This window comes from Scyliorhinus torazame, chromosome 18 (genome assembly GCF_047496885.1).
Source record: "Scyliorhinus torazame isolate Kashiwa2021f chromosome 18, sScyTor2.1, whole genome shotgun sequence".
Taxonomy (NCBI): domain Eukaryota; kingdom Metazoa; phylum Chordata; class Chondrichthyes; order Carcharhiniformes; family Scyliorhinidae; genus Scyliorhinus; species Scyliorhinus torazame.
In genome coordinates, this window is record NC_092724.1 from 154,069,105 (window position 1) to 154,083,320 (window position 14,216).

The window sequence follows — 14,216 nt, forward strand, 5'->3', positions numbered from 1 at the left end:
GAACCTGGTCCTTGGTGCCGTGAGGCAGAAGTGCTAGCCACTGCGCCACCTTGTCTCCCCTAACATTTCGGATCTAAATGAGCCATCTACTTTTATTAAGGTAGAATTCTGTGTCCATTTCATTCACATGATGGGCAGGTGATCTTGTTGCCAATTTTGAATTAATTTTTGTTTTCAAAGCAAACCCAAAAGTGAGAAAAAAAAGATCTTCTATTTATAGTGCCTTTTGTGTGCTCAAAACATTCCCGAGCACTTTCATGACCGATGAATTAACCTTTGAAGTGTGATTCCTTTTGTAGACAAACACGACAGCCAATTTGCACGCAGCATTGTACCACAAACACCATGAAAGGATTGACCAGTTAGATCCTTTGGTGGTGTTGGTTGAGCAGGAATGTTGGGTTAGCCCACAGAGCACTCCCTGCTCTTTTGGAAGAAGTGTTTGGCATTTTAAAAAAACACGCATGTTATTCAGAGCAAACAGATTGGGGGGGTCTCAGTTTAACATTTTGCCTATTTACTCTGGGTCAGAAATTTGGGGACAGAAGTAGGCCATTCAGCTACTTGATTGAGCCTGTCCTGTCATTCAGTTAGATCACGGCTGACCTGTATTTTAACTCTGCCTAGTGACCCTTGTTCCACAACCCTGAATGTGCATACCTCCCAAACCTAGAACTCAGTTTTGAAATTTTCAATTGATCCTCCTCTCACCAGCTTTCCAGGGAGAACATTTCAAATTTTCTTTGTTTTTTGTGTGAAGAAATACTTCTGATGTCACCGCTGAATAGTCTCACTCTAATTTTATGGTTGCGCCCCCTTGTTCTGAACGCTCCCACCAGAAGAAATAGATTCTATCTACCCTTCCATCTTGATGGACCAAAAGGCCTCCTCCTGTGCTATAGTGACTTTAGAAATCCTTTAAGAGCAGCACGGTGGCGCAGTGGGTTAGCACTGCAGCCTCACAGCGCCGAGGTCCCGGGTTCGATCCCGGCTCTGGGTCACTGTCCGTGTGGAGTTGCACATTCTCCCCGTGTTTGCGTGGGTTTCGCCCCCACAACCCAAAGATGTGCAGCTTAGGTGGATTGGCCTCGCTAAATTGCCCCTTAATTGGAAAAAATGAATTAGGTACTCTAAATTTATAAAACAAAAAAGAAATCCTTTAATCATCTTTGATCACCTCAACTAAATCATCTCATAACTATATATAATCCACTGTCCATGCGGAGTTTGCACATTCTCCCGGTGTCTTTTTTTAAACTTTCCCCCTAATTTTAGGGTGCCCAATTCATTTCTTCCAATTAAGGGCCAACTCACGGCTAATCCACATCTGGGAAACTCCCAGAATCTGGCACATCATAATTGAAGGTTCTTTTGCTTTTCTGCCTTTGTAGATAGTTCAGGCAGTGCCCAATTTGCCCCCCCCCCCCCCTTCACCAACACTCCGACTCCCCACCACCCTCCTTTCCCCTCTCTCCCCACCACCTCCCTTCCTTTCCCTTCTGTTGGTACAGAGGCGAGGGTATCTGGTCTCTCCAGCGCAATGTTTAGTGCTTGTACCATTTGTCTTCTGTAGAAACGTGTTGTGAACTGTTTTAATAATCAGAGTATCCCCCCCCCCCCCCCAGACATTGGTACTGAGGGGAGGGTACCCTGTTTCTCCAACACAAAATGAGTGTTTGTACCGTTTGGCCTTGGATATATTTTTTAACTGTTTTAATAAAAAGATATGGCCAATCCACCTACCCTGCACATCTTTTGGGTTGTGGGGGCGAAACCCACAAAAACATGGGGTGAATGTGAAAACTCCACACAGTGACCCAGAGCCGGGATCGAACCTGGGACCTCAGTGCCGTGAGACAGCAGTGCTAACCAGTGCGCCACCCTGCTGCCCTTTCTCCCCACGCCTGCGTGCGTCTCACCCCCACAAACCCAAAGATGTGAAGGATAGGTAGATTGCCCCTTAATTGAATCATAGAATATACATTGGAGAAGGAGGCTATTCGGCCCATTGAGTCTGTACCAGCCTTAAACCCATACCTCCACCCTATCCTCGTAACCCAGTCATCCTTTTGGACACTAAGGGGCAGATTAGCACAGCCAATCCACTTAACCTGCACATCTTTGGACTGTGGGAGGAAACTGGAGCACCCGGAGGAAACCCACGCGCACACGGGGAGAAAGTGCAAACTTCACACAGGCAATGACCCGAGGCCGGAATTGAACCCGGGACCCTGGAGCTGTGAGGCAGCAGTGATAACCACTGTGCCATCGTGTCACCCACGGGAAAGAAATTAATTGGGTACTCTAAATTTATGAAAAAAAGAACTATATATAATCCCTTAATGCAGAATATTATTTGCCAATGTCCTGGAGTGGGGGCTTGAGTTCTTGCCAACTACAGCTGAGGGGTGAGCACTGACACATTTTTAAGAACTAAGAACTCATCATTCTTTTTGTGCCCCACTTTAGATTCTGTCAATGTTTTTTAAAATAAATTTAGAGTACCCAATTATTTTTTTCCCCAATTTTCTTTTCAGGGCAATTTAGCGTGGCCAATCCACCTAACCGGCACATCTTTGGATTGTTGGGGTGAAACCCACGCAGACACGGGGAGGTGTAATAAATTGTGGCAAAACCTGAGAATGTCAAATTTATTATGGGCTCCACTACTGAATAACAGTTGGAGTTTGAGTGAAATGCCATTGTCCCCTGGGTGTTGACTTGATGTGGAGTGAGAGCTGCAATACTAGATGGAAATTGGAATAAAATAAATTTGACACCGCTCCCTGTTTATAGTTTGGAATTTTTTTAATAGCCCACTCAAAAATTTACTGAGCAGTGTGGTCCAAAAATTGCTGTTTGGTTACAAATGTGAAAACATGCACACTAACCCTAGATTATCCAAATAACCGCTGTCAGGATTGATGAGCTGTGTTGCTCAGTTTGAAGCAAGTGCTGCTTAAGGTCTAGTCTTGAGAAAAAAAGCACCAAAATGAACTCTTGTGCTGCTGCTGTTATATTGGATATTATAAAACGGGGGCTTCCAAATGTTTGTGCGGCTGACCAATGTAAGCATTGACCTATTTCTGGTGGAATTCAGAAGAAATGACAGTTAACAGTCTTTTGTGTTCAGAACAAGGGGACAGAACTATAAAATTACAGCTCGACTATTCAGGGTGATGTCAGAAATCTTCACGCAGAAAGTATTGGAAATCTGAAATTCTGTTCCCCCAAAAAACAGAAAAAATAGAAGGAGAAAAAGAGCCGAGAGCTGAATTGTTCAATCTTTATGGCAGCAGCATTCATTATGTCTACGGTACATGCAAGAAGGATTTTCCCAATGGTGGAGGTGTCACAGTGGCATAGTCTTGAGGACAAGGGATAGATGATTTAGGATAGAGTTGAGGAGAAATGTCTTCACCCAGAGTTTGGTAGCCTGTGGAATTCGTTACCATAGGAAGTAGACGAGGCCAAAACATTGTATGTTTCCAAGAAGCAGTTACATCTCGGACTTGGGGCGAAGGGGCTCAAAGGATATGGGAGAGCGGAAAAGGAGGGAACAGGCTATTGGGTTAGGGGATCAGCCATGAATGGCGGAGGGCAGCACAGTGGCGCAGTGGGTTAGCCCTGTTGCCTCACGGCGCCGAGGTCCCAGGTTCGATCCCGGCTCTGGGTCACTGTCCGTGTGGAGTTTGCACATTCTCCCTGTGTTTGCGTAGGTTTTGCACCCACAACCCAAATGTGCAGGCTAGGTAGATTGGCCACGCTAAATTGCCCCTTAATGAAAAAAATTAATTGGGTATTCTAAATTTAAAAAAAAAAAGCCATGAATGGCTCAAAGGGCCTTCTATTTTCTCTGTTTCTATCTCTAACCTCACACACGCACTTTTGTTTGCCATTTGATGGAATTCATTTGTGGGTATCTGCAGTGTGATTTGGATAAAGTTTCACTGAGCTTGGTTTTGATTTGAATCATAAATATATCATTCATGAGCTAAAATTAAAAAAGGGAACATTTCCTCCTTAATTTTCAATTGACTTGGCCACTGAAGAGATTCTTTTTGTGAAGCATGTTTTATTCTTACAGCCGAAGAAATCTTATCTTTCCAAAGTAAACTGATTGTTATTTGTCTTTTTACTATTTGTTAGGTTTTAGAAGAGGTGTGTAGGAAACAAAAATTGAATCCTGAAGAATATGATCTCAAGTAAGCCAGATTTTTGTTGTTTGCCTATATCTTGGGACGCAAATGTTCTGGGAAGGATGCCACGAACCTGCTTCTGCACAGTTATAAATTTAATTCATTGACTTTTCTGTTGAAATAGTTGACCTTTCTGGCTACCATGTCTCCTGATTTGGGACTGCCCAAATCAAAAGCTTTGTGAGAGTCATGAATAAATCTACGTCGGGGTGGAGAAAATGGGCTGCTTTCTGACATCTGTCACCTGATGCAAATCACTGTCCCCATTTATGACTTTTTAAAAAAATTGTTAAGTAACCTTTTCACAATGAATGCTACATATTTGCAAAATAATTATAGCTAAATCTTTCCTTGGGGTAAATTACAAGTGGATCTAATGTTTGTTTTCAATAAATTTTGAGTACCCAACTCTTTTTTTTCCAATTAAGGGGCAATTTAGCGTGGCAAATCCTGCACATCTTTGGGTAATGGGGGTGAGACCCAAACAAACACGGGAGAATGTGCAAACTCCACATGGACAGTGACCGTGATCGAACCCGGGTCCTCGGTGCCGTGAGGTGGCAGTGCTTGCCACTGTGCTGCCCTACAAATTGATCCAATTAATGGTGCTCTGAATAAGTCCACTGTTGGGGCTTAGCCTTCAGTCCCTTCCGAGATACCAACAAAATGTAGGTTTTGTCGTCTTGGGCGGTTTCCCAGGTCTCCGACTTTGCCCCGCAGTGACATGCTCTCCTTAACCACCGCAATCATAGGGCAGCACGGTGGCACAGTGGTTAGCATTGCTGCCTAGGGCGCTGAGGACCCGGGTTTGAATCCCGGCCCTGGGTCACTGTCCGTGAGGAGTTTGCACATTCTCCCCGTGTCTGCGTGGGTTTCGCCCCCACAACCCAAAAGATGTGCAGGACAGGTGGATTGGCCACGCTAAATTGCCCCTTAATTGGAAAAAATAATTGGGTACTCTAAAGTTATTTTTTTAAAAAATCTTTATCATTTAAAATTTTCTGGCCTGTATGGTTTAAATTCTTGGGCATATTTATTTTTAAAAAAAGGCTTGTTCCTTGAGTGCCGTGAAGGGCGGCATGATAGCACAGTGGTTAGCTCTGTTGCCTCAGCCGGGCAGCATGGTGGCGCAGTGGTTAGCACTGCAGTCTCACGGCACCGAGGTACCAGGTTCAATCCCGGCTCTGGGTCACTGTGTGGAGTTTGCACATTCTCCCTGTGTTTGCGTGGGTTTCGCCCCCACAACTCAAAAGATGTGCAGTGTAGGTGGATTGGCCACACTATATTGCCCCTTAATTGGAAAAAATGAATTGGGTACTCTAAATTTATAGATTAAAAAAAAGCTCTGTTGCTTCACAGAGCCGCTTTGGTCACTGTCTGTGCAGAGTCTGCATGTTCTCCCTGTGTCTGCATGGATTTCCTCTGGGCGCCCCGGTTTCCTCCCATAAGTCTCGAAAGACGTGCCGTTAGGTAATTTGGACATTCTGAATTCTCGCTCTGTGTACCCGAACAGGTGCCGGAATGTGGCGACTAGGGGGTTTCACCCCCACAACCCAAAGATGTACAAGGTAGGTGGATTGGCCATGCTAAAATTGCTCCTTAATTGGAAAAAATGAATTGGGTACTCTAAATTTATTTTAAAAAACAACTATATTGTATCACTTAGAACCTTTATTCTGGCCTATAATGTTATACTTTACGTTAACATTAATTTTTTTGCTTTTGCAAAAATTGTAAGCAGATCGCTGTGTGGTGCTCTCATCGTGCAAAATGTTAAAGCTTTCAAACACATCTAACAACTCAGGATGGGGCATCCATGAGGCTCTTGGGCCATCAGAAGAAGAAGAATTGCATTCAACCGCAGTCTGTTAGCCCATGGTGTGGCATGTTCCACACTCTGCCATTATGGTCAAGGCAGGGAATCCACCCTGATTCAATGAAGTGTGCAGGAGGGCATGCCAGGAGCAGCACCAGGTATACCTAAAATTGAGGTGTCAGCCTGGTGAAGCGACAACACAGGACCACTGCCTTGCCAAATATTGTAAGCGGCATGCGATAGTCAAAGGATCAGATCGAAGTTCTGGAGTCCCGTTGCATCCAGTTGTGAATAGTGGTGGACGATTCTTAAAATCATATCTGGAGGCGCACGTTCCACAAATATTCCCATTGTTACTGATTGGGGAGCCCAATACATCAATGCAAGAGCGAAGGCTGAAGCATTTGCAACCAACTTCAGCCAAAAGTACTGAGTGGGTGATCCACTTTGGCCTCCTCTTGAGATCCCCAGGATCACCGATATTGCAGTCCAGCTGATATCAAGAAGTGGCTAATGACACTGATACTGCAAAGGCTATGGGCCCTGACAATCCTCTGGTGATAGTACTCCGGGCTTATGCTCCAGAACTACCTAAGCACCGAGCCAAGCTGTTCCATTACAGCTACAACATTGCATCTACCGGTAATGTGGAAAATTGCCTGTGTGTGTCCTGTCAATAAAAGACAGAACAATCCAACCCAGTCCGTTATCGCCCCATCAGTTATCAATCATCAGCAAAGTGATGGAAGGTGTAAACACCAATCCTATCAAGAGTCATTTACTCAGAAATAATCTGTTGTCAGGCACTCGTTTTGGATTCATCCAGGGCCACTCATCTCCTGAAGTCATTACAACCTTGGTCCAAACATGGACAAAAGAGCTGAAATCAAGAGGTGCAGTGCGAGGGACTGTTTTGATATGAAAGCAACATTTGACCGAGTGCGACATGAAGGAGCCCGAGCAAAGCTGGAATCAACGGCATTCAGCGGGAAAACTCTCCACTCGTTGGAGTCATACCTTGCAAAAACAACGCTGATGGTAATTGTTGGAGGTCAACCATCTCAGCCCTGGGGCATTGTAACAGGATTTCCTCAGTATAGTGTCCTAGGCCCAACCCTCTTCAGCTGCTTCATCAATGACCTTCTCTTCATCATAAGGTTAGATTTGGGGATGTTTGCTGCACGTTCTGTCCAATTCATAATGCTTTGGATAGAGAAGCAGTCCACGTTCTTATGCAGCAAGACCTGGACAACATTTGGGTTGATACACGACAAATAAGATTAATGCCACAGAAGTGCCAGGCAATGATCCCTTCCAACAAGAGAGAATCTAACCATCTCTTGACATTCAGAGGCATTGCTATTGCTAAATCCCTCACTTGCAACATTCTGGGGGTTAGCATTGACTAGAAACAAAATTTGACCAGCCGTATAAATGCTGTGGCTACAAGTGTAGGTAAGAGGCTGGGAGGAACTCGCCTCTTGACTCCCCAAAGCCTGTCTAAAATCTACAAGGCACAAGTTAGGTGTGCAATGGAATACACACCACTTGCTTGGATGAGTGCAGCTCCAACAACACTCAAGCTCAACACCACCCACTTGATTGGCACCTATTCACTGCCTTAAACATTCACTCCCTCCACCACCGACTAACAGTTACAGCAGCCTCCAAAATGTGCCACAGGAACTCACCAAAGCTTCTTTGACAGAACCTTCCAAACCCACGGCTTCTACCACCTAGAAGGAAAAGGGCAGCAAATGCATAGGAACACCACCACCTACCGCACCATCATGACTTGGAAATATCTTACCGTCCCTTCAAAGCCACTGGGTCAAAATCCTGGAATTCCACCCCCCAAATGCAAACAGCATTGTTGGGTGTACCTACACCACATGGACTGAAGTGGTTCAAAATGGCAGCTCACCACCTCCTCGAGGGCAATTTGGGATGGGCAATGAATGCTGGCGTAGTTAATGATGCCCACATCCTGGGAAAGAATAAAAAAGGATTGATGAAACCCTTGTGAATTGATGTGGTTCGCTGTTGGAATTTATCTCACTGACCATTTTTGATGTGGATAAAACTATATAATGGGATATTGTGTAATCTTTTACTTTTTAATTAAAAAAAATAAATTTAGAGTACCCAATTCATTTTTTCCAATTAAGGGGCAATTTAACGTGGCCAATCCACCTACCCTGCACATCTTTGGGTTGTGGGGGTGAAACCCACGCAGACACAGGGAGAATGTGCAAACTCCACACGGACAGTGACCCAGGGCCGGGATTCGAACCCGGGTCCTCAGCGCCATGGGCAGCAATGCTACCCACTGTGCCACTGTGCTGCCCTATTGTGTAAATTTAACCAGTTCTGACATGCAGAGACAGCAAAAAAGATCTCTTGAATTTGTACTCCTCTAATAAACATAGAACACATTTCCAGGAGACGAAGAAATGTATTTTGAATGACAGCAAATGCTCATTTATCTTTTATTGGCGATGACATTTTTGCACCGGAAGGAGTGCCTTCTGTTTGTGGTGATCCAGCAGTATTTGTTAAACGAGGATCTTTCTTTCTGATGTAGAGTTTTGGTTGCAGGAACAATGCAAAACTTGGTTGAAATGACTTTGCAGTGAAAGCAATCTGATAGATGTTTTAACAGGCCAACAATGTGACTTTCAATTCTAGCAGACTGCCCGGAGCCATACCTGATGTTAGTAGAACCTACCCAGTTTCATGAAGTGTCCCTATGTGCACCAAACAAAGGCACATAGAACAAGTCATCAGGTCCATTCAGCCTGTCTCATGCAATTGTGACACCTTGTACATCACAATATATACACTCCCCATCTCACCCGAAAACATTTGCATGCCTAGTCTATGCTAATGTCTACCTTGGAGCTCTTCACTGATTGCTCAAAACTGCAGAAGGAATGAGGACAATATGTTCTCTTTCCAGAATTGTTTATAATGTCGGGCTAGGATCAAGCCCAAGATGAGGTGCAAGACTTTTCTTGTCAGCTTTGATTCTTGTGACAACCATGAATTGGATTCAATTTCATAGATTCATAGAATTTACAGTGCAGAAGGAGGCCATTCGGCCCATCGAGTCTGCACCGGCTCTTGGAAAGAGCACCCTTCCCAACCGCACACCTCCACCCTATCCCCATAACCTAGTTACCCCACCCAACACTAAGGGCAATTTGAATGTGAGTTGGTTTTAGGAGAGGGATTAAAGGCTTGCCCTGTCGACTCCGCAACTCCGCATTGGTTTTGTAACTTTAAGAATGGACAAAATGTAACTAACTATCTAATATCCCTTGCCCAATCCCGTCTTTATAACTCACCCAATGGTTAGATTTCTTCATATTAGGGGCAGCATGGTGGCACAGTCGTTAGCATTGCTGCCTCACGCCGCCGAGGTCCCAGGTTCGATCCCGGCTCCGGGTCACTGTCTGTGTGGAGTTTGCACATTCTCCCGTGTTTGCGTGGGTTTTGCCTCCACAACCCGAAGATGTTAAATTGCCCCTTAATTGGAAAAAATGAATTGGGTATTCGAAAATTTAAAAAAGAATGAAAGAAAATAAAAAAAAAAGAATGGAAAAAAAATTAAGTTAAAACAAAAGATAAGAGTGATAGTAGTTCTAAATGGCAATTGAATGTTCACTATCATACCCCTCAAGCGACATCTTTGATATATTACTTGCTGCAAAAGGTTATTCCAAATTTAACTTTAAACATATTAGTAAGTATGATCACTGGTAGACTTTTAGGATAAATATTTCATCCCACACCACCATGACAATGAAGCGTAATGGGAATCCAAAAGAAAGTCTCTTAAATTTTTGGGCTGTATAAGGTTTGAATGTTGTGTCTTGAAATGTAACAGATATCAACTATTGATGGTTGGTTGATTGTAGGTTCCAGAGAACAGTTTTGGATTTGTCACAGCAGTGGCGGTTTGCCAATGTCCCTAACAATGCCAAGTTGGAGATGGTTGCAGCTGTACGTCAGCATGCTGGAGCAGAGAGTAAGGTAGGTTTACAGATCAATTTGCTAATCTTGTGTCTAAATTCAATAACGTTCATGATCAGTACTGCAAAGTACTGTAATTAGGTTCCTTTATAATATAAGTTTTGAAATAGTTGCTGTTGGTCCATTGAGCTGTTTCTTGACATGGAAGTGTTATTTTAAATGTTGCATGTGGAATGGACGTGGCTCACTCATTTTTAAATGTTTAACTTTTAACGTTGAGTGGATGATTTAAAAACAAGTCTTCAGTAAATGTGTGTGTTCATCAAGGTAAGCAGTGTTAATTCCATTGAATGGAGGACTTCTTCATGTAACCCAGGTTGGCAACAAATGCTTTGATGCAAAAGTGAAGTTCTATGTTGCCTGGCCCAATAATGTGCCTGAAAACCAACCTTCGTAAAATACCATGCTGTGGAGATGCTGGTGTTGGACTGGGGTGAGCACAGTAAGAAGTCTTACAACACCAGATTAAAGTCCAACAGGTTTGTTTTGAATCACTAGCTTTCGGAGCACAGCTCCTTCCTCAGGTGAATGAAGAGGTGGGTTCCAGAAACATGCCTCCACCACATATGTTTTTGGAGCCAATGGATGTGGTATATCTGGATTTCGAGAAAGCCTTTGACAAGGTGCCACACAAAAGGTTGCTGCATAAGATAAAGATGCATGGCATTAAGGGTAAAGTAGTAGCATGGATAGAGGATTGATTAATTAGTAGAAAGCAAAGAGTGGGGATTAATGGGTGTTTCTCTGGTTGGCTATCAGTAGCTAGTGGTGTCACTCAGGGATCAGTGTTGGGCCCACAATTGTTCACAATTTACATAGATGATTTGGAGTTGGGGACCAAGGGCAATGTGTCCAAGTTTGCAGACGACACTAAGATGAGTGGTAAAGCAAAAAGTGCAGAGGATACCAGAAGTCTGCAGAGGGATTTGGATAGGTTAAGTGAATGGGCTAGGGTCTGGCAGATGGAATACAATGTTTACAAATGTGAGTTTATCAATTTTGGTAGGAATAACAGCAAAAGGGATTATTATTTAAATGATAAAATAATATAACACGCTGCTGTGCAGAGAGTTTTTACAGATGCACCATAGAAAGCATCCTATCAGGCTGCATCACAGCCTGGTATGGCAACTGCTCGGCCCAGGATCGCAAGAAACTTCAGAGAGTCGTGAACACCGTCCAGTCCATCACACGAACCTGCCTCCCATCCATTGACTCCATCTACACCTCCCGCTGCCTGGGGAAAGCGGGCAGTATAATCAAAGATCCCTCCCACCCGGCTTACTCACTCTTCCAACTTCTTCCATCGGGCAGGAGATACAGAATTCTGAGAACACGCACGAACAGACTCAAAAACAGCTTCTTCCCCACTGTCACCAGACTCCTAAATGACCCTCTTATGGACTGACCTCATTAACACTACACCCTGTATGCTTCATCCGATGCCAGTGCTTTTGTAGTTACATTGTATATGTTGTGTTGCCCTATTATGTATTTTCTTTTATTCCCTTTTCTTCTCATGTACTTAATGATCTGTTGAGCTGCCCGCAGAAAAATACTTTTCACTGTACCTCGGTACACGTGGCAATAAACAAATCCAATCCAATCCAAGTTGGTTTACAGGTGCAGCAGGTGATTAAGAAGGCAAATGGAATTTTGTCCTTCATTGCTAGAGGGATGGAGTTTAAGACTAGGGAGGTTCTGCTGCAATTGTATAAGGTGTTAGTGAGGCCACACCTGGAGTATTGTGTTCAGTTTTGGTCTCCTTACCTGAGAAAGGAGATACTGGTGCTGGAGGGTGTGCAGAGGAGATTCACTAGGTTAATCCCAGAGCTGAAGGGGTTGGATTACGAGGAGAGGTTGAGTAGACTGGGACTGTGCTCGTTAGAATTTAGAAGGATGAGGGGGGATCTTATAGAAACATATAAAATTCTGAAGGGAATAGATAGGATAGATGCGGGCAGGTTGTTTCCACTGGTGGGTGAAAGCAGAACTAGGGGGCATAGCCTCAAAATAAGGGGAAGTAGATTTAGGACTGAGTTTAGGAGGAACTTCTTCACCCAAAGGGTTGTGAATCTATGGAATTCCTTGCCCAGTGAAGCAGTTGAGGCTCCTTCATTAAATGTTTTTAAGATAAAGATAGATAGTTTTTTGAAGAATTAAGGCGTTATGTTGTTCGGGCCGGAAAGTGGAGCTGAGTCCACAAAAGATCAGCCATGATCTCATTGAATGGCGGAGCAGGCTGGAGGAGCCAGATGGCCTACTCCTGCTCCTAGTTCTTATGTTCTAGAATTCTCCACCAAGGGAAACAATTTTATCCTGTCCATTCTAACTCATCCGCTCATAATTTTGTACACCTCAATTAAGTCACCACTCCTCCGCCTTTGTTCAAGGAAAATAACCCCAACCTATCCATTCTCTCTTCATAGCTTGTTCTGAGCACTGGCAACATTCTTGTAAACCTCTTCTGCATTCTCTCCTGAGCAATTACATCCTTTCTGTAATGTGGTGAGCAGAATTGCCTCACCACTGTTTTATACAATTCAAACATTATTACCGTACTTTTATATTCAATACCTCCGCCAATGAAGGAGAGCATTCCCTATTCTTTCTTTACAACCGTTTCTACGTGAACTGGTGCCTTTAGGGACCTGTGTACTAGCATGTAAAGATCTCTCACCTCATCTACCCCTCTTAGCATCTTCCCATTTATTGTGTATGCCCTATAACTGTTTGACCTCCCTAAATACATGACCTCACACTTCTATGTTAACTTCCATCTGCCATTTGATTGCCCACTCCATCAACCCATCTATATCATTTTGGAGATTATAGCCATCTACACTGTCCACCACTCGGCCAATCTTTGTGCCATTTGCAAATTTAAAAGTTTGTTTCCGTTCCTTCAGATGGAGGAGTTGTCTAATCACCATTTGATCGCAAGTAAATTTTGGTCACTCTCTTTGTGAGCTGGCTTTGAATTGAAGAATTCAAATTAAACACAGTATTAAACTGTGTCTGTTTTAAACTACTGGTGGGCAGCACGGTAACACAGTGGTTAGCACAGTTGCTTCACAGCTCCAGGCTCGATTCCCGGCTTGGGTCACTGTCTGTGTGGAGTCTGCACGTTCTCCCCGTGTGCGCGTGAGTTTCCTCCGGGTGCTCCGGTTTCCTCCCACAGTCCAAAGATGTGCAGGTTAGTTGAATTGGCCATGCTAAATTGCCCTTCGTGTTCAAAAAGGGTAGGTGGGGTTACTGGGTTACGGGTATAAAGGGGATAGTGCAGCCACCTGAGTTGGCCACTTCCCGACTTAAAATGGAGAACCGCAAAGGCTGAAGGGAAATTCAGCCAACACAGGCAAAGACTAGCAAATACAGAAATCATGTATATTGGAACCTGCGAAACAACCAGACAGCACGGAAACCAGCAGCCACCTGCATAGTAATGAGCGATTCCAGGGCACAATGGCAACAGTTAAGGTAAACAAAGCCAAGCCAGACTCCTCGGCGCCAGTGGGAGCCAAGACAAAGGAAGGCCAATGGACACTTAGGGACCGCCCAACGATAAGGGAACCGCTCCAGCATTGGAGAAATCGATCCAAGTGATCGGAAAGTAGTCCAATCACTTGGAACCAGGTACGGGGTCCGTCCCGAAAGGCGGGAAGCCCCTGGGGACTATAAAGTAAATCCCCCAAGTTCAAATCGTCCTTTGGCAGGGTCATTCAGCAACTTGAACCAACCCATGACGGTGACCTGTCTTGTTGCCTCCAAGCAAGTAAATCTCAAGTCAATGCTCGCTATGAGATAGGCGCTCGTAGCTACAAGTCCATACCAGCTTTTGAATCCTGTAGACTCAGGACCTGAACAAAAGGCCATTTGTTCCCCTGACCTGGTGGGCCAGTCCGAAGCTAAGTATAGGCCTTTTAGTTTTAGGAATAGCCTAGAAAGTAGAGTTTATGCATAGTAGTGATTTACTGTGCATAATAAATGTGTTTTGATTTAAATCTTACTAATTGGTGTGGAGTTATTGATCATTACTTGAACTTGAACCTCGTGCGGTATCATAAAGATACCTGGCGACTCTAGAGCAAAGGTTATAAAACAGAGCCAATTGAACCAACCAAAAGTTAGCAACAGTAGGGTGAAAGTGTGGGGCTCCAAGGGCT

The 14,216-nt window shown here is 44.1% G+C and overlaps 1 protein-coding gene across 4 annotated transcripts in view; it reads left to right on the top strand.

The window, feature by feature from the left end:
• Nucleotides 1-14,216, top strand: part of aspscr1 (ASPSCR1 tether for SLC2A4, UBX domain containing) — a 253,177-nt gene that overhangs the window by 2,368 nt on the left and 236,593 nt on the right. For 2 of the 4 annotated variants that reach the window (XM_072483642.1, XM_072483643.1), the window contains exons 2-3: nt 4,150-4,205; nt 9,936-10,050. In XM_072483642.1, the coding sequence (XP_072339743.1) occupies nt 4,150-4,205; nt 9,936-10,050 (171 nt within the window). Of the gene's footprint in view, nt 1-4,149; nt 4,206-5,712; nt 5,768-9,935; nt 10,051-14,216 lie in introns of all 4 variants that reach the window. The other 2 variants (XM_072483644.1, XM_072483645.1) reach the window with 2 other exon arrangements.